The sequence below is a fragment of the Nestor notabilis genome, unplaced genomic scaffold (assembly GCF_000696875.1).
Source record: "Nestor notabilis isolate BGI_N333 unplaced genomic scaffold, ASM69687v1 scaffold30730, whole genome shotgun sequence".
Lineage (NCBI taxonomy): Eukaryota > Metazoa > Chordata > Aves > Psittaciformes > Psittacidae > Nestor > Nestor notabilis.
This window is the reverse complement of record NW_009910214.1, coordinates 12,182-33,870: the sequence shown is the minus strand read 5'-3', so window position 1 is coordinate 33,870 and position 21,689 is coordinate 12,182. Positions and strand designations below refer to the sequence as shown.

Here is a 21,689-nt window from a genome sequence, read left to right as displayed (position 1 = left end):
CGTTGGAGGTGCCTTCGGTTTGACCCTGGTCTTCCCTTGAGAACAATGTCCTCTGGCTGCTCTTCAAGCTGCCCTGGAGCCAGGAGTACAGGCCTGCTTGAAGCAGTGCTTCAGCAGAAAGCTGAGCTCAAAACCCACCATGTGAGACTCCCTGGAGACCTTTCAAGCTTTACCCACTGAGCGTGAGAGTCCTGCAGCCAACTGCTCTCTCAGGCTCCCTTGCAGCAGCCTGGATGCTTGTCCAATCACCACTGTCACACCACTGCAGCTCACCTAGCAGCGTCAGTGACCAGAGTCCGTGCCAGGCCATGGGATAAGCGATGCTTCTGGAGCTGGGCATGCGTAGCAGAGACACAAAGACACAGCACACCCACAAGGAGCCACCAGGTGCTGGGGCTGTGCTTTTGCAGATGGCATCACATACAGGCATGTTCCCTTGTCACCCAGCACAATGCACCCTTGAGAGGTCCAGACAGAGCAGGGGACCAGTGTAGGAGCATTCCCCAAAAAACAGATCATGCCAGGGCTGGCTGAGAGCCCCAGTGACGTTTTGTTCTAAGCATGTGGCAGAGCATGGCAAAGGGGCTGATGCCCACATGGACAGTGCATCTTTTATTAGCTCCCATCCTGAGAAGGAAGGAAAGAATATGGTGAATCTCTGCATTCATGCCCTCGGCAGCCTGTGCTGGGGGAAAGCAGAGAGCCTGTGCTGTTCCACCTCATGAATATTGGAGCAGAGCCCACAGGATCCAGCTGCACAACAGCAGGAGCCTCCAGAGGGAACAACTTGGTGCTGGCTGTGTCATCCCCATCCTGCCTCGTCCCATCGTGCAGGTGCTGGGCACTCAAGTGGAGAGGGAATGTCACCTCAACATGGTGTTTACAAGAAGAAGGGCAAGGTTGTCCTTTGCTGCCCACTGGCTTGTTAATAGAGCTGGTTCACAGATGCATAAACCTGACTCTGGAAGAGAGGAAGTATTTGACCCCAGAGCCCTCTTGGCTCCTGTGGAGGAAATGGGCGTTGTGGCGGGGCTGAAGGAGCCTGAGGATAAGGCAGTGCCCCACCGTGACTGCTCCTGAGCAGGGACACACACCACCTGCTGCTCTTTCCTACATGTGTGTGACTGCTCTGAACATCCTCTGTGGTGCTGAGGGGGGATCTGTCTCATCCCAGGTAAGCCACAAAGGCGCAGCCAGTTTTTCCCATCATAGCACACTTGGGAGCTTCAAAGAGGATTGAGGAAAAGTGGTGCCAATTGTAACGTCTCCCTTGAAGAGCATCTGTCCTGAAAATATTTAGGAAAACAGCTGTGGAGAAGCCCACAATGCATCTGTTTCCAGCTGGCTTCAGCAGGCTCCATCACCCAGCAGCACATTATCGGAGCTGAAGGAAAACAACTTGGGAATAAATCTTTGAAGGTGACAGAAAGGAGGGAGGAAACCATCCGAAACTGCTGCCTGGACTGTCCCTCAAATGCAGAGGGTAGATTCAGAAATAAAGCCAAGTGAGCCTGGCCTGCCATCCTCCCTGTCTTCTTTTGGTGCTCTTAACGCACCATTGAGGTGAACTTGGACTCACACCAAGACCTACATCTTCTGTGTCCTCACTGGCTCTGGTTGAGCAGCACATGATCAAGGAATGCCTTGGTTTAGAGCTGCCCGCAGGCTGGTCGGCAGGTCTGTTTGTACTGGCCCATCCGTGTTTATACAAATACGTGTCACTCAGCTAGTGCAAGCCTTGATGGTTAATAAAACAAGTGGATCTGATAATGTGTGAAAATCCCAGTGGGTAAACAAACAGAAAGCGGAAACACTGGAGACTTGTACAATTACCCTGCTCCTTGTGGAGAGCCAAAAATGCCTGAGTGACCGCAAAGGGCTTTGGGGCTCCTTTGTGCAGTTGGGGTGTGAAGCGCTCAGCTCTGGGTTGAGAGCAGGGCCAGCCCCATGGTCTGTGCTCAGTGCAGCGGGGCCATGGGCACAGCAGCAATGGGCACAGCAGAGGCCACTGGGTGTTACTGGTTTGGTGATCAGAGGTAGTATTTTATTTCCCTGTGCATGCATAGGATGGGGAAAACTCAAAATTCAAGAGCTTTGTTTTTACTGAAGCGTTTGTGAGACTGTTACTTTGGAAAAGCCTGCCCATGATTCATGGACACAAGCCACCACAGCTGTACTTCCAGTCCTGCCTCAGGCACTGGTGGCATTTTCAGTGAATGCAGAAGTTTGAGCTGGGTCAGAGGGGCTGCGTGGCTGTCCCCAAGGGCACATCACTGCCTCCAGAGCCTTTATGCCTGGTGACATGGGGAGACTGCAGCACAGTGTCTCCAGACTCAGCCGCAGCGAGCAAGACAGCAAGGTCTGCAGGAAGATAAATCAGCTGCTGAAGACAAACACAAAGAGGCAGGTCTTTCCCCCATGCTTGGACAGAAATCCTGTCCTCATTGCATATGAGCCATTTGCCCTCCGATAGCACCTTATCTTAGTTCCTTCTTGCTGTCCCTCGCTGTCTGCATCCAGCTATCGGTGATGGTCATGATCTGGCTGTGCTTAGAAGCATCTGCCCACAGAGCTGTCCTGGCAGAGGAGCTGCATGTGCCAACATGCCTATTCCCAACTTGCATAATAGATGAACCCAGTTTCCCCTGATAGAGCAAGTGGTGCTGACAAAAAGCCATTCTCACCCCACAGCTGTCCCTTGCGATGTCTTCTTTTTTCCTCCCTTCTTTTGCACATTCTTTCAGATTTACTGGCAAACTTTCAAGTGGAGACTCGGCCTTCCTCTGAAAGGGGCTCTGATTTCACAGAAGGAAACTTCCAGCATGGAATAAAAGCTTGTGTTGTTTGTAGTAAACAAGTGCAGCCATAGCAAGCTAAGGTGGCGCGTGCGTGCGTACACGTGCATATGCGAGCTTCCCGCCCTGGAGATCCTCAGTTATATATAAATAGACACGTGCACGCTCTGCCTGGGGGTTTCTTGCAGTTCCTGGACTTTTCCGTTTGTCTTCGGGCTGCTGGAGAACAGGGTCTGTGGTTATGGAGAGGTGTTTGTAGCTCAGTGTCTTGGCAGAGGTGGGAATAGGCAGCAGGGAAGGAAGCAGTTAGCTGAGCCTCTCCTTGTATTTACGTTGCAGTCTTTCATCCCTGATTCCCTCCTGCTTTTTTCCTTCCCATTTTCTTTCCAGTCTGCTCTCCTTCCCTCATTCTCCTTCCCACTCCATTCATCACAGCATGAGCCCCAGCCAGCAGCTATGCTGAGCCAAGGGAACTCATCACATCCATGTGTTTTCTTAATAGCTCTGGACCCTTTTAATAATGAGAGGGAATAGAGAATAAATGGAGCCTTTCCCTCAGGGCCCTCTGTGGCTTCTTGTTCTGGCATCAATACCAGTAGGACAAAGTCACGGGAGGGGGAGTCCTGCTTGTCAGTGGGCTGATATCTTACAGCTTAGCATGGCCAGAGAGGTGGCCTGGGAAAGGGGATGAGCTTCTGCATGCCCAGTGATTCGTGAAGTTGCTTGTGCCTATTCTTCTCCTTGGAGGATGGCCACGCCACAGCCCAAGAGTGGTGGCTGGGCCATGTACAGACATGTGCAGAGTCGCACAGGGCAGTTAAATCCTCACTGCATTTCCCCTGCTCGGACCAATGCTAACTCTCCTCTTTGCCCATGTCTAGAGGCCAGCACCCCTTGGAGTGGTCGTGGCCCGGGGGCAAGGTGGACCCTGCTGGGAAGGAGAAGGAGACCGAGTTGGTGGCCTCAGCAGCCCCCAGCAGCAGCCGGGCAATCCGAGAAGAAGACTGCGAGGGCACCGGCACGAAGCCGTACTGCAAAGTCCTGGTGCTGACGGAGACCCAGGCGAACGACACAGGTTACTACCGCTGCTACTACAAGTACATTGATGCCAAAATCGAGGGCACCACAGCAGTCAGCACCTACGTGTTTGTGAGAGGTAAGAGCCATCCATCCATATGTACCTTCAGCTCAGGGGCAGCCTGTGCACCAGCATAATAGCAGAAAAAGCCCAACGTGCCCCCCAGCCTCCCAGGGCAGAGCGTGGCTGCTGCAGGCTCAGGGAGGGGGTCAAGGGCTGGTGGTTCCCTGCACTTCAAGGGAGCCAATATCCATCCATGGCGGCAGCGCCTGGGATTCAATTACGTCCCGGCCGGAGGGCATCGCTCCAGCCGGGCTGGAATGCAGGAATTTAAGGAGTGAAAGCCGGGCCTCAGAGATGCTTCACCACTAAAAAAAGCACCAGAGTTAGCTTCTGGGCAGCTGGGGCTCTCCGAGATGCTAGCAGCTAGGGTGATAATGTTCCACAAAGCTGAGGCTGAGAGACGGAGAGGAGCAGTGGTGCAAACACGCTATGTGCAATCTTTTCCTGTCCCTGGGCTTGACGGCCCTGGAGCCACTCCACAGCAGCAGACTCGAATGCTTCTCTCCACCTAGTACACGGGCTGCCTGCACAGGCAGGGTTATAAGATGTGTTTTGGAGGAGTAAGGCTGTCCACCAGGCTTGGAGATGGAACCTCAGCTCAGCAAGTGGCTCTGGGGCCAACACGCAGCTTCTCCATGCCCCAGGGTCTCCTCCTGCACTGTCTCCCCCGCTGCTCGCAGCGTGCTCCAGCAAGATAAATGAGTCCTGTCCCCTGGAAACAGTTGGCTGAGCTATTTCTCTTTCCGCCCCCATTTATTAGTTGGTGCAGTTGTCATGAGCCAGGCAGGTCATGACATACAAGATGCATGTTTGAGAAGTCCCGGGGCAAAGCCAGATTTGCCTCTGCAACTATGCAGAGAAAAATGCAGGGGCAAATGAGAAAAGCTGGGCAGCTGCTGGAGAGGAATGGAGATCTGTTTGGGCAATTGCATCCTCTTCCTGTGGGCTCATCCTAAAACAGGACAGAGCTTCCCTGGATCCCAGACGTGTTGTGAGGGGACAACTGTGAGTTGGACAGGGGGTATCAGGCACTCTAGGGTACGAGGATGGAGGCAGAGGGCTTCTTAACACACACGTAAAATAAGTACAACTCAACAAGCTTACATGCAGGGAGTGCTTTTGCAAGAGCCTGATTTTCTTTGTGATCCAGCAAATGCCACTTTGCCCCCTTGTCCACCTTCTCTCGCCTCCAGCCTCGTGCAGCTCAGCAATGGCTCTCCTGTTTACCTGAGAGCAGCAAATATGCACATGCAGTGTAGCTTAGGGGCAATAAATCCCACACTCTTGGGGCCCATGGGACTCACAGTGCCTGTGGACAGCCTGTGCGCAACAGATCCAGCCAACACCTCGCAGCGTTGCTGTGCACATGGCTACACTCATTCCAATCAGGCTCTGCCCTGTTACGGCTATCAAGCATCCAGGAAACCTCAGAATCTGCCTTTCCAAACAGGACAGGCTTTCAGGCAGGAGAAGGGACATGTCAGGAAAACCCAGGCATACGGTAACCACAGCCATTGCAGAACATCCAGATAAAACCTTGCTTGAACTGGGCTGCAGTGTGAAACTGTCCCTAGAGAGCTTGGAAGGGCTGATGTAAGTGTTGGGGATGTTTGGAGACAGCATGGTCAGACCACAGGTTTATCCATCGACCTCATTTCTCATGTTAAGAGCTTGGTGGAATTGCCAGGAACCAGAATATCTGTGCTTGGCTGGAAAAATGGGTTCTTCTGCGTTTTACCTGTAGCTCAGTTGTCAAATGAACTCTCCACACATATGTCTCATTTCCCATGTGTCCAGTTAGGTATATATTTTATTACAGCTACAGATAGCACTGTAAACATACAGAATGCCTCATCAGAGTAGAATAAGATGTGTACAGCTCCCATCTCATAAAGCTTAGCATATATTAATGAAGAAGATGCTAAATTATTCCCATCCGACCCATTAAGACAGCCTAATAGAAAATATGTGATGTGGTCAGAGAGGGGAGTTAGTGCATGAATCACAAGCTTATTGGCAGCAGGACCAACCCAGTAAATCAGTTAGTTCTTGGCTGCCATCTGAGCTTCGAGGGGACCTCATATTCTCTCACCTCTGACAGTTGTGCACCTCCTCCCTCTGCCCAGGGCTCAGGAGAGGAATGAGGAACATATTCACAGTCGGAAACAAATCTGTGATTTCAGAAGTCAGCAATCCTGTGGCAGCACAAAACCCCAGGAAATAAAGATAAGAATTCTCTGGGCAATCCGTATATTCATGACCAACACGTTTCCTGTGTATGGCTTGATTCACCTGAGCCATAGAAAAAAGCTACCAGGAGTAGATCTTTGCAGCATGACTATCACTGAAGCAACAGCTTTAGATCAGATAGATCACACGTTAAAGGAATTCCCTTATATGCTTCACAGTGGGAGCACCGGGTTGGATTGGGTTAGGCCCAGTGTGGTTTGAACAGCCTGAGCAGTAGCTGGCATGAGGCGCTGGAAGACAACCTGCACCCTTCCTATCCTCTGGCCCTGGCTTGGGATGCAAGTGTATTTTGCATCTTGGTCTCACCAGCTCTTTCCAGTGTATCTGGAAATAACCAGAAATGGGGTCCATGCTGCCTGTTACCTTGTCATCTCTTTAGGATCAAGTTGGTCTTTGCGCTCCGTGTCTGGATGCTGCCTGGCACAATGGGCACATCTCCTTTATTTGCTGCCATCAGCTCTTTCCACTGTGGAGCCCTGCTTGGGCTTTTCTCATTTGAAACAGGCAATGCACTGAGCAGGATGGGGCAGCCCTCTGTGCAGACACTCTGCTTCTTGGCGCTAGGTCCCCATGGAGTTTAGTGCGATGTCCCTGTCCTTGCTCAGTCACGTCACTGATTAATTTGGGGTGGGTTTGTGCTTCCTGTCAATATTTGTGCTTGCAGCAGTTGGGAGGCAGTGGGGTGGCAGCCCTGGAAAGCTCAGCTCATCTGTTTATCTGCCGGCCGGGATGGCTGCAGGATGACATCTGCATACCATTCCTCTGCGGATCACTTCCTCGCCCTGGAAGGTCGCGCTGCCTGCGTGGCACCAGCACGGCACAGCCCGGCACAGCCCGGCACCGGGCTGAGCCCAGGACGAGGCCTGATGGTTACACAACAAGTCAAACCCAGGCAGGGACCTTGAGGGGGACAGGAAAGGGGAGGTCACTTCCAGCACTGCCAAATGTCACACAAGTGCCACTCCGCCGGTGCAGTGTTTGGTGTGGAGGAGCCGGCTGGCCCAGGCGCTCACCTCTGCTGCTCCCTTTGCATTCCCAAGCTCCAGGTGTCTCCTCTGAGTGTCACACACTGCAGATGGGGCCACCCAGCTCAACACCACTCCCTCTGGCAAGCTCATGCTGTGTTAAAGAAAGCCAGAAAGCATCACTCTCTTCTGGCTGGTTCCTCTTCCCAGTTCTTTTCTGGCCTCTGTTTAGTAAGTTGTTCTCCTTATATTTCTTCTTCAGATTTTGAACAGCCATTTATCAACAAACCAGAGACCCTCCTCATCAGCAAGAAGGAGAACACTTGGGTACCATGCCTCGTGTCCATTCCAGATCTTAACGTCACACTGATCTTGGTGAGAGCTCGGCCAGGGGGAGATTCTGGACCACAGTGTTCATTTGTTCTGCATTTGTAATTACCTGAGTGGAAGCAGGACAGGCACTGCCAGGAATGGAAAATGCATGGGACACATTTTCCATGGAAAGTACAAGCCACTGGCTTCCTCGTTTTATTTGCTGGTTGAAGCTGTGCTGTCCAGGTCCCTCGGGCAGACCCCACGGGTTTCCTGCCAACCTTGCTTCTCTTCCCTGGAGCATTATGAAACAAAACAAGACTTAGTTTTAATCCCATTTCCCCGCAGCATCCCCTGTTTCTCTGGTTTCTGATCTACAAACCCTTTAGGTGGTCGGCATCCCTATGAGGGAGGAGGTTGCAGCCCTGGGGCTGATGACTAAAAACAGCTCTGTTATCAGTTTGCTTGTGTCTTTCTTTTTTTTTTTTTTTCCCTTTTTTTTTCTTTACAATGCAAATACATCCTTCCAGGATGAGTGTTACTATTGTACAACAGCCTCCAGGGACACTCTGGGGGCCAGGGGCCTTCCCCTTGCCCGGGAAGGACACTACCCAAGGTCAGCACTCATCCCAGTGGGGCTGATGTTTGGGACATCAGCATCAGTTTCCTTAGCTATCACTAGAAGTTTCCATTCCTGGAAGTCTCTGGCCCACTCTGCAGATGCAGAGGCTCGTGGTGCAGGATATGCTGCTCAGGGTATAGGGGAGGCCGAGATTCCTAGATGACAAACCCTTGGAGGGGAGAGGGCAGGAGGCCAGCACAGCATGATGCTGCATCATTTCTTCCCGCAAAAGGGATGTGTTAGCCAATGAAAAGCCTGGAAGGGGTGGGAATGTTGCTACCTTCTTATTTCAGTTGGCAAAATGTTGATTTTTCCAGCAAAATTCCCTCATCCACCCTGACGGGAAAAGCACTTTCTGGGACAACAAGAAGGGGGTGCAGGTACCGACGCACTTGATCAGGGACTCCCTGTTTGTCCAGTGTGAGACTGTCATTGACAAGAAGGTCTTCAGATCCAATTTCTTCATCATCCATATAGCAGGTGAATATTTGGGAAGGTGCAGGGAAGGGGAATTTAGATGACTCTGCAGTGCATCAGTCTGGCTCACGGGGTTGTTATGGTCCTGACTCTGCACAGTGCTTGTATCTCCTCTGTGTGCCAGACAGGGATACACCAAGCATTCTGTAACTCCATGATCTGAATGAAAGAGTTAATAGATCAGAAATGTCTTTTCATTGCCTCTTCCTCATCAGGGAGCGAGCTGTACGATATCCAGCTGTATCCCAAGAAAGCTATGGAGCTGCTGGTGGGAGAGAAGCTGGTCTTGAACTGCACAGTGTGGGCTGAGTTCAACTCTGGTGTCCGCTTCCAGTGGACTTACCCTGGCAAACAGGTACCAGCAAACAAAGCGGCTCCAGAAGCACTGGACAATTTTCCCTCTGAGTCGTCCCTTCCTGCCCCTTCATGTGTGCCTCTTCACATCATTGGCAGGGCTCTGCTTCATGATCCTAACCCTCCTGGGCCCAGTACATCTTGCTCTGAGTGCTTTCCATTTTTCTCTCCTGCAGCAGAAGGCAGACAGAGGGGAGACCCCTTTTCCTCTTTGCTGAGGTATTATTGCTCTGGGGCTTTCCTGGGCAAACACTGGCTTCATTTCCAGCAGTGCAAATCCAGAGCAAACATCATTGGCTTAAAAGGAGCTATTCTAGCCGCACAGCCCTGGTTACCAAATGCCTTGATGGGGTCCCTCCCTTTGTTTTCCTTCCCTTCCCCACTGTGTTTTCCCCCTGTTGTAGCCTTTGGTTCTTGCGAACAGTGAGACAGGGGAGTCCCCTGAGGGCACCATTCTGTTCAGGTATCTGTAGGTCTCCCAGCCTGGTTACTGGGCTGCAGATAAAAGCAGAACTTTATGCTGTTATCCCAGCCTCAGGCAGCCACACAGGGCTTGCACAACCCCATCCCATTGATGTCTTTCATCCCCTTCTCTCTGTCCTCTCCCACAGACGCAGCGGGCAGTGATAGAGCCCGAGCGCCGGTCCCTGCAGACACACACGGAGCTCTCCAGTATCCTGACCCTGCACAACGTCAGCCAGCAGGACCTGGGCAGGTACACGTGCACTGCCACCAACGGTGCCCAGATGCTGGAGGAGAGCACAGACGTCATCGTGCACGGTACGGTGCCTTCCGCTCCCCACAGAGCCACAGCCAGAGCCCAGCTGCAAGCACAGCAAGCCCCAGGCTGCTCAGACAGTGCTTGGCCCAAGGCTTAGTAAAGGGGCTCCTGCACCTCCATCCCACTTGCTTTAGTAAGACCCAGCCTTCCTCCAGTCGCTCAGCCCTTCTGCACCCCAGCACCACACGGGGAGCATGATCACATTCACATTGCCAAGATAAGTGAGATGCAAACACCAAACTGGCCCAAATGTCAGTGAGATGGCCGGGGACACAGGTCTCATGGTCCTGTGGCAGATGCTGTGCCCTGTGGCATGGCTGGCCTGGGAGGCATGAGCTGCAGGTGCACAAGGTATCATCAGCACTGGGCGGCTGTCTCCTGGCAGCAGAATGTGACAGGGCAGCGCAGCCTCCCTGTGTCCATGATGGCTCACAACAGTGAGGCAGAGACAGCTCTTCAGATGCCAGAGTCACAGAGCAGGGCTGGTCTGCCCAGCTCTGCCTGGCACCCACTCCCTTCTGCTCCAGGGAGGGAGCCCTGCTGGGAACAGGGATGTGGAAGAGAGGCCGGGGGTCATATGAGCAGATGAGACAACAGTCAAATTTGGTTATTTTGACTTCATCGTTGCAGAGAAGTAGTTGTTGTCAACTGCACTGCCACAACACCCCACCTGTCCTCAGTCCTTGCTGTCAGGCCTTGTGGAGAGCAGCAGATCTTGGTGACAGCCTGTCCTTTTGTGCTCTCCTCTCCTCCATGCTCACCTTTTTGCTTGCAGAAAAGCCCTTCATCAACGTGGAGTGGAGAAAGGGCCCCGTGATAGAAGCCACCGCAGGAGATGAAGCCGTGAAGCTGCCGGTGAAGGTCGTGGCTTACCCCCCACCAGACTTCCAGTGGTAACTCACCTTTCTTACCCTGACCACCTTCTCTTCGCCTTCACTCTACCAACTAGGAAAGCTTATCCCAATCCCTCTGCGGCCAAGATTGTCCCAAATGTCACATTTTTCCACTCATGGGGGTCATTTCTCCCACCTACCCTGGCTCTCAGCTGCATAGCTTGGGATGAGAGGAGGTGACACTGTGGGATGAAGCAGCAAATGTCCTAACAGCTCTGGAGGGAACAAATGGAGCTTGCCCCTCTTGCCTCCCTGCAGTGGGGATCAAGGCTGCCCAGGGGAGCAAGATAGCTCTGCTTATAGCAGAGCTACAACATCCCCAACCCCAGACACATCTATAGAAGATCCGTAACTCAGGTCCAGGGAAAGCCCAGGGGTCTCTCCAGAGGGGTCCCCAGTGCTAGCAGCGGCGCCCTGAACTGGACTGTAGTGGGGACCAGCAGACCCCTGCCCAGCTGCCAGCGGGACACTTCCTCCCCATGGCTGCATTTTCTCTCTGCCTCCCCGCAGGTACAAGGACGGGAAGCTAATTCCCAAGCAATCTCAATCTTCAATGCAGATCAAGGATGTGTCGGAGCAGCACGCTGGGACATACACGCTGGTTCTGCGGAACAGGCTGGCGGGGCTGGAGAAGCGCATCAGCCTCCAGTTAATCGTCAATGGTAAGGGAGGGGTTCAGGGCTGGGGTTGGGGGGACAGTCCATGGCTCCAGCCTTTGGGCTACTCCAAGATCAAGTCTCCATTGCTATCCTGAAGCAGTTGGTACCTACATCATCTCCTCCCTCATTGCTGAGGGATGCTCTGGTTACATTGAGGCTGGTTCTCTCTGGCCTGGTGATACAGCATAGTTTTGTTCCTGGCTCCGTCACTCTCAGCAGGATATGTCCTTGCTCAGGAGCCATTTCCCAGGACACGCTCTGAGGGGCGACCCTGACTGATGTGGACTTGAGGGCAGTACAGCTACAGCACACACAAAGCCTGGAGCTGGAGCAGTTCTCTGGGTGGGAAGCTTCTGGGGAGTTTTCCCCCAGCAGAAACTGGTCCAAATCATGCCGGAACCAGATGCCAGCAGAGAAAGTGCTGGAAGGGCACTGCTGTTTGGAGGTTTGTCTCCATCAGGCTCTGTAGCCCTTTGTTGGGGACCGCCAGACAGTGCTTTGAGCCCTGCAGCATCCAGACAGTCACACTCTGCAGAGGAAGGAGAAATGACACCACTTGAATGTGCCTAAGTATGATCTGCTCTGCCTTGCAGGTCTGAGGTCCCCAGGAGCTGCCCTAAGAGCCATAGTGCTTTAGTGGCCAGTCTCTGTAGAGACAGGCCTGGGGAGGGCTGTGCCTGGCCTGGGGGTGCAGGGGCTGACCTCACGGTGTCACTCTGATCCTTGCAGTTCCTCCGCGCATCCATGAGAAGGAAGCCTCTTCTCCAAGCATCTACTCCCGGAGGAGCCCCCAGGCCCTCACCTGCACAGTCTATGGCATCCCGGCACCGGAGGTGATCCAGTGGCAGTGGAGGCCATGGATGCCCTGTCGGATGTTTTCCCGACGCAGCATGTAAGGGCCAAAACCTGTGTCTTACCAGGCCACAAGCATGACACTGCGGGCTCCTTGTGACCATGGCTGTGTCCCAGACCCCATCTCACAACATGGCAAGAGGAGTACAGCACTGATTGGTAGCTTGGAGCACTGAACACCCACTGTGGAGGGGCAGAATGAAGCCCATCAGTGACACCTGTGCTCTGTGTGAGAGTTTTGCCCAGCCTGGCTGGTCCCACACACCAAGGGCTTCCACAGCTTCCCCTGCATCCTCAGCCATCTGCATCTGGCATAGAATGTCTATGGTCTGGCCACACCTCAGAGGAGCAGAGGTGCTGTGTGCAGGGAAGAGCTGCTGGATCCAGGGGAAGAGCCAGCTGCTGGGATGGTTTGCCAGGAGGGTGTTTGTGCAGGCAGCACCAATAGGTAGGCAGGAAGGGTGCGTGCCCACTGCCTGTGCCCTGGGAATCTGGGGCAGCACCAGGCAGGGCTATGGTAACACTTTTTAGTGGCAGGAAGAAGGAAAAGGGATGCTGGGGAGTTGTAGCCGGAGCAGTCAGGGTGGAGGACATCAGGGTGCCTGGAGGAAGCCAGGTCCTGCAGCCCTGTGCAGGCTGTACTGAGCCAGGGACACCAGAGAGCTCTCCATCGCATGCAAGTGCACTGTGGCCCTGTCAGGAAGCAGAGGGGCCCATGAATTATGAGCACTGTCTCCCAAGGCCACCGTATTTCTGCCTAGCATAGCTCCAGAGGATGCAGGAGGCTTCTTTCCAGCTTCCTGTTGTTTACACAGCTCACTGGTGTGCTCGCCCCGCCAAGTGCTGTGCCCTGCACTGCTGGTGCCCTTGCCACTGCTCTTGGGTGCTCAGCTCCCCCGCTGCTTCCCTGTGGCCATAAGCCTTCTCCCTCCGTACCTCCCACCCTGTATTTTGGGCAGACCCGCCTGTCTCCCAGCCCCAGCTGCATCTCAGAAACAGGCTGCAGCATCCCCAGTGCCTGGCAGATTTAGGCACTTCTCCCAGCTCTCCTGTCTCAAACTAAGATATCACCATGTTTCTGTGAGATGCTAGCAGCATCTTTACTTGGGATGTTTCCCTCCTGATATTCATTGACTCGAGAGCAGCAGGAGCACCCTGGGGTGCTGCACCATCTGCTCTCCAGGCCAGCACCCAGCCAGCCTGTGACACCCCTGACTCACTGTCCCTGCAGCCTCATTGCTGAGCAGAGTGGCATCAAGAACTGCCCGAGGTACGCACGAACCAATTTCACCCCAGCCTTCCTCCACCCACAGCAGGGAAAGATGAAAACACAGGTCTGGGGATGAAAACACTGCCTGGGACACCTGTATCTGTTCCCTGCCTCAATTTTCACATCTGTAGATGTTTCCTCACTAGTGTTTTTGGGGCACCCTTATAAAGCACATTAGAACCATGTAACTGAAAGACACAGGAAATTTTGCAGAGTTAGAGCACAGGGGCATCAATTCTCAGACACAGAGATGGTTTTGCTGCCTTTTTCCCAGCTGACCTCCTCTCCATCTCTCTCCTCTTTCCCCTGCTCCTGGGTTAGCAATAGCAGGCACCGGGCAGCAAGGCGCCATCAGCGGGACCGGATGCCTGAGTGCAAGGACTGGAAAGATGTGTCACAGCAGGATGCAGTGAACCCCATCGAGAGCATCGACACCTGGGTGGAGTTTGTGGAGGGACGGAACAAGGTGAGGCTGTAGCTCCAAGCCCATCTGGAGTGAGGAGCTGGAGACAGGCACCCTCGGAGGGGTCCTTTGTGATCAGCCAGCAAAAGTGGCCTGGAAACAAGCCTGGCAGAGACAGATCTGGGGAGGGCTTCACACCTCTGCTTCTAAAGTAAATCATCAGTGGCCGTTCCCAGCCCTGGGGCTCTGCAGTACCAGGCAGCCCCAGGGCGAGGGAGAGCTGTCATCTTTGAGGAATTACCCTGCATCCAGGGAGGCTCCCGCTGGGGCTGACTATGCAGGAGGATTTACACTGATTGCTGTTGAAAACAGGGCACCCGGCTAGGGAGGGCATGGGGGACGTGTGCTCTAGGGGACCCTGTGGCCATTTCTGAGCACTCTTGCATGAACTGTTCTGGGAGAGCCAAACCCCACAGAGCAGCCTGGGCAGCTGGGAAGAGAGAGCAAGAGTCAGAGACTGACCAGGAAATCTCTGGCGTTGGGAATGTGCATGTGTGTGGCTGGGCATTTCATCCAGCTGACCCCATCCCAGCGGGGTGAGGGTGGTATGGAGATGCTGACATCCATCTGCTGAAGGTTTGAGAGTGCAGCACATGTGCCCCACAGAGCCCACTTCTCCATCACAGCGTTACCTCTCTGGAAGGAGCATCTCTCATTGATGTGATCCTCAAACAGCCAGACACTGCTTGCTGCCTGTTTCTTTCTGTCTCTCTGGTCGCTGTATCAGGTCTGTGCCATGACGGGGTTCCTGTTCCCGCTGGTGTCGGGCACCAGCCGCTCACAGAGGGATGCAGAACAAACAAACGAGCCCCTGTTTCCGAAAGTCACTTCCTGTTTTCCTACACACCTCCAAAGGCACTTCCCGTCCCCTGGCCTGGGAGGAGTTCATCACTCTGCCAAAAGGGTGGCAGGGGCAGATGTTTCTCCTCCCTGAGCAGCTGAAGGGAAAGGCAGGGATTGGTGTCCCCCGGGCAGGCGAGCAGGGGTGGTGGGAGCTCCTGGGTGAGAAGCCCTTGTGTCCCTCTCCACATCTGACTCTGGTCTTGATCCCTTTTGATCTTTCTTTTTTTTTTCCTCATTATTTTCCTCCTGTTCCTCTGCTGTGTCCTTCTCATTCCATCTACTTAGTTGTAACTGTCCTGGAGGTCCAACTTAGGTTGTGCAGCCCAGGGGCATGCAAGAGTTCTGGGAGAAGAGAGCTCTTCCACTTGCAGTGGGATGCTATGTCCTCAAATCTGCTTTCTCTCCCTCTCCTCCTCCTTTCTGCCTCTCTACTCCTACATCTTCCTCTGGTTTTTATTCTGACCAGAAAGGCCAGAATGAGCCACAGGGTGTGCAGTGCACAGCCATGCACTGCAGGATGACATCAAATCCAGAAAGCCCAACACAAACATAACAGTGCAGATTAGAAGGAAAATCCCCAAGAAACAGGAAAGGCAGCACACAAAAGTGCCAGCAATAGGGTCACCTCAGCTGTATTGAATAACCCCAAGCAACGGAAAAGGCAACACACAAAAGTACTAGTAATAAAGTCACTTCAGCTGTATTGAATATGCACTGAATGAACTCAGTTCCTTTGATTAACACAGGCTAATACATTGCCACTTAGAACGGAAATGCTTCCCAAAGTCTATGGGATGAATAGTAAAAGGCAAAGTAGTTTCCCTGTAGGAACAATAATTTTTCTGCCTTTTAAACTTTGTCTCATTAGAGGGATTATTGTATGTGATCCACTTGTCATTTAAACCAGGAGGGAGGAGAAACCTGTGCTTCAAACTGCAGATCTCCTCTAAGGGGAGTACTTGTAACACATTTGGCCACTCACACATGTACAGTGTGAGCTGCGAGGAGGAGAACATCCTTACTCCCTGGCTGCCTTTCCTGGCTTATTTGGAAGCAGCATCTCCTGGGTGTGTGCTCCCAGGACAGCAGCCTGGCTCTGCCCAATCTTAGTCGTGTCTTACTGGAAGGAGGGAGGAGGAACCTTTTAGGACCGTGTCTGTATACACTTAAAGGGAGAGGATGACAGCTCTTCCTGAAGTGGTGAGAGCTGCAATGCTTTCAGAGATTTCTTTTCCCCTTATGGATAAAAGGAATACTTACAGGTCTGTAAACTCCACTGAACTCTGTGCAACACCAAGTAGTCACTTAACTGCAGAGGGCTCAGGGAATCAGAACTTTGGTGTCCTTTTGGTTTAGCCACCCCCTCAACCCAACATCATGTGCATGTCCCCCTTGCTGGGCACAGGCTTGTCCCCATGGTGACCCAAGGGGCTTAGCAAGAAGTTTACTTCTATGGAGAGGCATCTGTGCTGGCTGGACTCCATAAAAAGGAGCAGAGATCAGGAATAAAACCATGTTGCTGTTCCTAGAGCCAGCAGATGAGGCTTGAAATGCACAAAAGACTATTGAAGAAGGGGCTATTTTTGCATAACCCTTTCCCGGCTACAGCTACCAGCCAGGGCCAGGCTTGCTGGTGCTTTGCTGTGTGCCAGAGAGCAGCCCTGATCCTACTTCTCTTCCCTCTTGCTCTTCCTAACTCCTTGTCCTCTTCTCCCCCATCAGACAGTCAGCAAACTGGCCATCCAGGAGGCCAACGTCTCAGTCATGTACAAGTGTATTGCCTCTAATAAAGTGGGTCGAGATGAGCGGCTGATCTACTTCTACGTGACCAGTGAGTACTGTCCCCTCCAACCGCACCAGATGAGTTCTCTGCTTGAAATAGGGAGGACCCTAGGCCTGCCAGGTCCTGGCATTCACAGTTAGCACCTTAAACAGTGATCAGGAAGCCAGCAGGAAAGCAGGATTACCCCACAGCTCTGCTGAGTGGCAAAAGCCTGGAGCCCTGGCAGCAGATAGCACAGGCAGAGTTTGGCAGGCAGGCTTGGGGGTGAGCCTGTGCTGCCTGTACCTAGGTCCTGTGCTGGGGACATCCTGCTGGCTCTGGCCCAGGCAGCTCCCTGGGCTGGGGATGTGCCTGGTCCAAGAGCATCCTCTAGTGGCACTGCTCCCAGCCCGGGTCCTGCTGGCCGGAGCCCCTGGCACAGTCCCCGCCGGGTTTTGGTGGTGGAAGGAAGCTGAGTTTGTAGAAGCCAGAGCTTAGTAGTCGTGGCCCATATGGAGCTGCAGAAGGTTCCTGCCAGTGGTACCCTGTGCTGGCAGGAGTCTGTCCCTGTCGGCTGGGCACAGGGAGCCTGGCACAGGCACAGCAGAGGCTTATCTTCATGCCTCTCTGGACAGACCACAGAAACCTGGGCTCATGGCCCTCATAGGCAGTACCTGTGCTGTCAGAGCCACCAGCTTTTGTGGAGGCAGACGAACATCTTCAGTTGCTGCTCCAGTGGTGCTCTGGAGTGCATCACTGCAGTTGTCCAGCCTGGCTGTGTAACTGCCTGCACGTGTAAAAGCAGGCATGTGTGTAATCCAGAATGCTGCAGCTTTGTTGAGAGCAATAATAGCCTAATTCAGACCGCCTAGACTTGTTCCATGTGTGACCCCATCTTAGTTTGACCCTGGGACTTCAGCATATCCTTTAGCACTTGCTGGGCTTAAGCTGTTTGTTGCCAGCAGTTTCCATGTCACAGTTCTGCTCTAGGATTGGTTTCCTTAACCTTGGATGAGGACAGGGGGGCCTCAGAGGGCTAAGCCCAAGGAGACAATTTTGTTGTGTCTGGCAGCTCAGCCATGAAAACTCATTCACATGTTCACTTCCTTCCTGAAAGCCCTTCCAGACGGGGTCGAGATTTAGTTTTTTTCCCATAGAGGGGCAGGACCTACAGCTGAGCTGCAATGCAGACAATTACACCTACGAGAACCTGCAGTGGTATCGGCTGAACCTCTCCAAGCTCCACGATGAGGAGGGCAACCCCCTCGTGCTGGACTGCAAGAACGTCCACCACTACGCCACCAAGATGCAGGGGGAGCTGCGCTTCCAGCCGGACTCCAATGATGCCACCTTGCTGCTCACCATCCCCAACATCTCCCTGGGCGAGGAGGGAGACTACGTGTGTGAGGTGCAGAACAGGAAGACCCGGGAGAAGCACTGCCACAAGAAATACATCTCTGTGCAGGGTGAGGGTCCACAGGGCAGGCGGGAGTGACAGAGGAGAGCTGATGCTTTTGCTGCCATCAGCTTCCCAGTCCGTCCCCAGGGGAAGCCACGCAAGCAAGCCAAACTCAAGGTGGCAAAGGCAGGGCACCTGGGTTCTCAGGACACCCTTCAGCAGGGGTCAGAGACCCAAAGGCCCCCAGAACACAGATATTCTTTTGATCAATCAGTTTCCCGTTTTCCCCTCCTCCTCTTTGTGCTGCTCCTCCAGCCCTGGAGATCCCCCGCCTCAAGCAGAACCTGACAGACATTTGGGTGAACGTCAGCGACTCCATAGAGATGCGCTGTAAGGTGGATGGCAACCACGTTCCTGAAATCAGCTGGTACAAAGACGAGAAACTGGTAGAAGAAGTGTCAGGTACAGTGGGCTGGGGGTGAATCAAAGGCAGGAATCATGGCTGTTGACTGGAGAGCTGAATGCTGCTGGGTGCTGGGAGTTGCTGTGCCCAGGGAGAGGCACCCATTGTCTGAATTGCCTGAACTCTGGTTTTAATCATGTTCTATTCCAGTTTGGTGCAGTCTTACTGACCAAGTCTATGCCTTAGGGCCTGGCTCAGCACTGTCTGCATGTGCACATTCAGCTGGGGAGTAGAGAGAGAAAAATGATCCATCTTCTTACTCTCAGCCCAATGGCTAGAATCTCTGCTCATGCAGGGACCAACCCAGATCCCATGTAAGGAACATGGGAAGGATCCAGGCACACTGCAGAGGGAAAAGAACAGGTTCTGTAGCTGAAGCAGGGCTTGGCACACCAGCTGGACTGCCTGGGCACCAGCCCCATCCAGCATTGTCTGCAGGGATCTTGTCCCCTCCATACACTGCCTGGGAAAAGCCCCTCCAGGGTATTTCTGGGGCCAGCAGGCCATAGAAGAGAACCTCTACCAGCTGGTGCAGTTTCATTCTCCCATCTAAAATGAACCAGCCAAAAAATAAGAACCATATTTTGAGCTTGAATGAGTCCAGTATATTAATCCTCCCTCCCTGTGAGTGACCACCACAATCCTCCTTGCTTTACAGGGATTGACCTGGCAGACTTCAACCAGAGGCTGAGCATTCAGAGGGTGAGGGAGGAGGATGCTGGGCTCTACCTGTGCAGCGTCTGCAATGCTAAGGGCTGTGTGAACTCCTCGGCCAGCGTCTCTGTGGAAGGTACCAGCAGCTACGACACCCCTGAGGATGAAGGGGTGCAGTGGGAGTGTGTCCAAGGTCCCACACCTCTTCTCTGTGACACCAGGCAGCGGGAGGCAGTGAAAGCCCCTAGGTCTTGCTGGTGGCATGGTGCTATTACAGGAGGATCTGTAGCCCAGAGCATGTTTAGCTCAGGCAAACACACCTCCCCACATCCCTAAACAGGCCACAAAGAACAACTGAGCTGGGGCACAGAATGGGAATTCTGAAGCTACAATTTCCCTCCCATCCCACAGGCTCTGATGACAGGACCAATGTGGAGATTGTCATTCTGATTGGGACTGGTGTTATCGCTGTTTTCTTCTGGATCCTTCTTATCCTCATCTTCTGTAACATCAAAAGGGTACGTGATGGTCCCAGGGCGGGGGAGGTGGCATAGTGGGGTTTGGGCAACACCATTGCTGTGATGTGGGGCTGTGTGACAGCTTCCACTAAAAGGAGATCATTGAGTGGTGCTTCAAGCACTCTCACTGCCAAGGACAGGGTTGTGGTAACGGAAGTGAGGGGGAATGGCCTTTGCCAGGGGGAAGCAGGTCAACACAAGCAAAGGAACCAAATCCCCTCTGGGAGTCAGCACCCAGTGCCAGGAGGGCATCTTCCTCACCCTTTGTGTTGGTTGATTCCTGCAGCCTGCCCATGCAGATATCAAGACAGGCTACCTCTCCATCATCATGGACCCCGGTGAGGTACCCCTGGAGGAGCAGTGCGAGTACCTGCCCTATGATTCCAGCAAGTGGGAGTTCCCACGGGACCGTCTGCGCCTGGGTGAGCTGGCCCCCCTCCCTGCCACTGTGTGCTGCAGCCAGGGCTTCCCACCAGCCCTTTGGACTCATCCTCTAGCTTTATTACACACCTCTGTGTATTTAATGCCTTCTCTCTTTAAGGCACAGAGCAGTGACATTAGCCCTGGCTGCTCTGCTGCAAGGTGTCACATTTACCTTTCAACATGCTCTGCTTGAGGGCAACAAACAGCCCCTCACTTCTGCAGGACCATTTCCTTCCTCTGCTTTGTCCATGCCAGCTCTGTCTCAGTTCCTCCCATCACCCGTTCTCTTATTCTCACCAACAGAGCAAGCAGCCACCTGGGAAGGGCACATGTTCCACTCCTTCCTTTTCCTTTATGATGTTTTTCTTCTTCCCATGGTTTCCTGTTAGGATTCTGGGGTTTTTTTCGTTCCATTCTGCCTGTGCTGCACCTGCCTTCCTTCACACTGCATCTCTCCTTGCCTATAGGTAAAGTCCTGGGTCATGGTGCCTTTGGGAAGGTGGTGGAAGCATCAGCATTTGGGATCAATAAAAGTAACAGCTGTGAGACCGTAGCAGTCAAAATGCTGAAAGGTATGTGGTCAGTGAAGCAGGGTATACAGTCAGTGCAGACAGCAAAGAATGAGGCACCTGCTAGGGAATGTCCACCCTGTAAATGCCTGTCTTCTGCAGAAGGCATTTGTTAAGGCCCTGGAAAATGTTTTATCTCCCACAAACACTCCTGGGTGCTTCTGCTTGAGCCAGCCCTGACCTAGGGTAGAGGAGCTGGAGCCAGCCTTTTAGTTTATGGCTTCTTGGCCTCAACACGCTTGATCCTTTTGGCCTCCCCTCATGGATGCTTTAGCCTCATTCAGCTGCACTGGGAGGCAAGTGGCAGAAAGACAGCAGGGACTTGGGGAACTCAGCTGTCAAGGAAATTTAGCTGTTTATAAAGGCAAAGAATGAAATGTGTCTCAAAGGACAAACAAGAATCCAGAGCCCCTCTTCAGCAGGCCACTGAAGAAAGTGTTGTTCCCAGTTGCCTTCTTCCAAATGTGCCTGTATGTTATGTTTATGGACCAGGTTCAGAGCTGGGTAAGGAAGCAGGCTGCAGCTCTTAACCTGCTCTGAGGGCTAAACTGGCTTTGCACCCAAAACCTGGTCAATCCAGGATGAGATTTCAAGCTTTCAGAGCCACACTTTCAGACAGGCATCTGAAACATAAGAATTTGGGACGCAACAAAATACCGAGGCAGTCTCTGGCCAGCAGTGGCCTTTACATGGAATCCAAATCCTGGCTCATCTCGGCAGTACTTACCACTGCAAGGGTACAAATGACCTGCACAGCAATTGCAGAGGGAAGCCTGGCTTTAGTCTTCTGAGGCATGGCTCTCACCTGACCCATTAGCCACAGCTCAAGAGGATGCTTCTGTCCCTCAGACTAAATGTACAAACTCTCAAGTAAGGCAAAATGCACACAGGGAAGCTGAGAAGCATGAAAAGGAACAGAAAATCAGAGAACACACCCTGAGGGTAAAATAGAGGATCAAGAGTTGATGTGAATTGGGTGCTTGGGGAGAAGATGCAGTACAGAGAGCTGGCAATGTCACAGCACTGTGTTTGCTGCCGGGCAGGACTCATAAAAAGGTATTCTAGGTCTGAGCTGAGAGAGCTCCTATCTCCAGTCATGATCAAGAGACTCAGATGCCTTTTGTTTCTAATTTTCCTTCAAATTGTTTTATGGCTCGTTATCTCTGTCTGGAGGCTGAAAGGGCAGAGATTCAAACGTGTGCATCTGTATGTAAGCCTCAAGTG

The 21,689-nt window shown here is 52.9% G+C and overlaps 1 protein-coding gene across 1 annotated transcript in view; it reads left to right on the top strand.

The window, feature by feature from the left end:
* Positions 1-21,689, top strand: part of FLT4 (fms-related tyrosine kinase 4) — a 32,609-nt gene that overhangs the window by 2,383 nt on the left and 8,537 nt on the right. Inside the window, 17 exon segments of the mRNA XM_010024942.1 lie at positions 3,677-3,951; positions 7,414-7,526; positions 8,403-8,565; positions 8,778-8,917; positions 9,528-9,696; positions 10,473-10,590; positions 11,101-11,252; positions 11,979-12,141; positions 13,693-13,837; positions 16,400-16,508; positions 17,557-17,578; positions 17,580-17,905; positions 18,154-18,300; positions 18,960-19,091; positions 19,367-19,473; positions 19,760-19,895; positions 20,364-20,468. Coding sequence (XP_010023244.1) covers positions 3,677-3,951; positions 7,414-7,526; positions 8,403-8,565; positions 8,778-8,917; positions 9,528-9,696; positions 10,473-10,590; positions 11,101-11,252; positions 11,979-12,141; positions 13,693-13,837; positions 16,400-16,508; positions 17,557-17,578; positions 17,580-17,905; positions 18,154-18,300; positions 18,960-19,091; positions 19,367-19,473; positions 19,760-19,895; positions 20,364-20,468 — 2,522 coding nt within the window.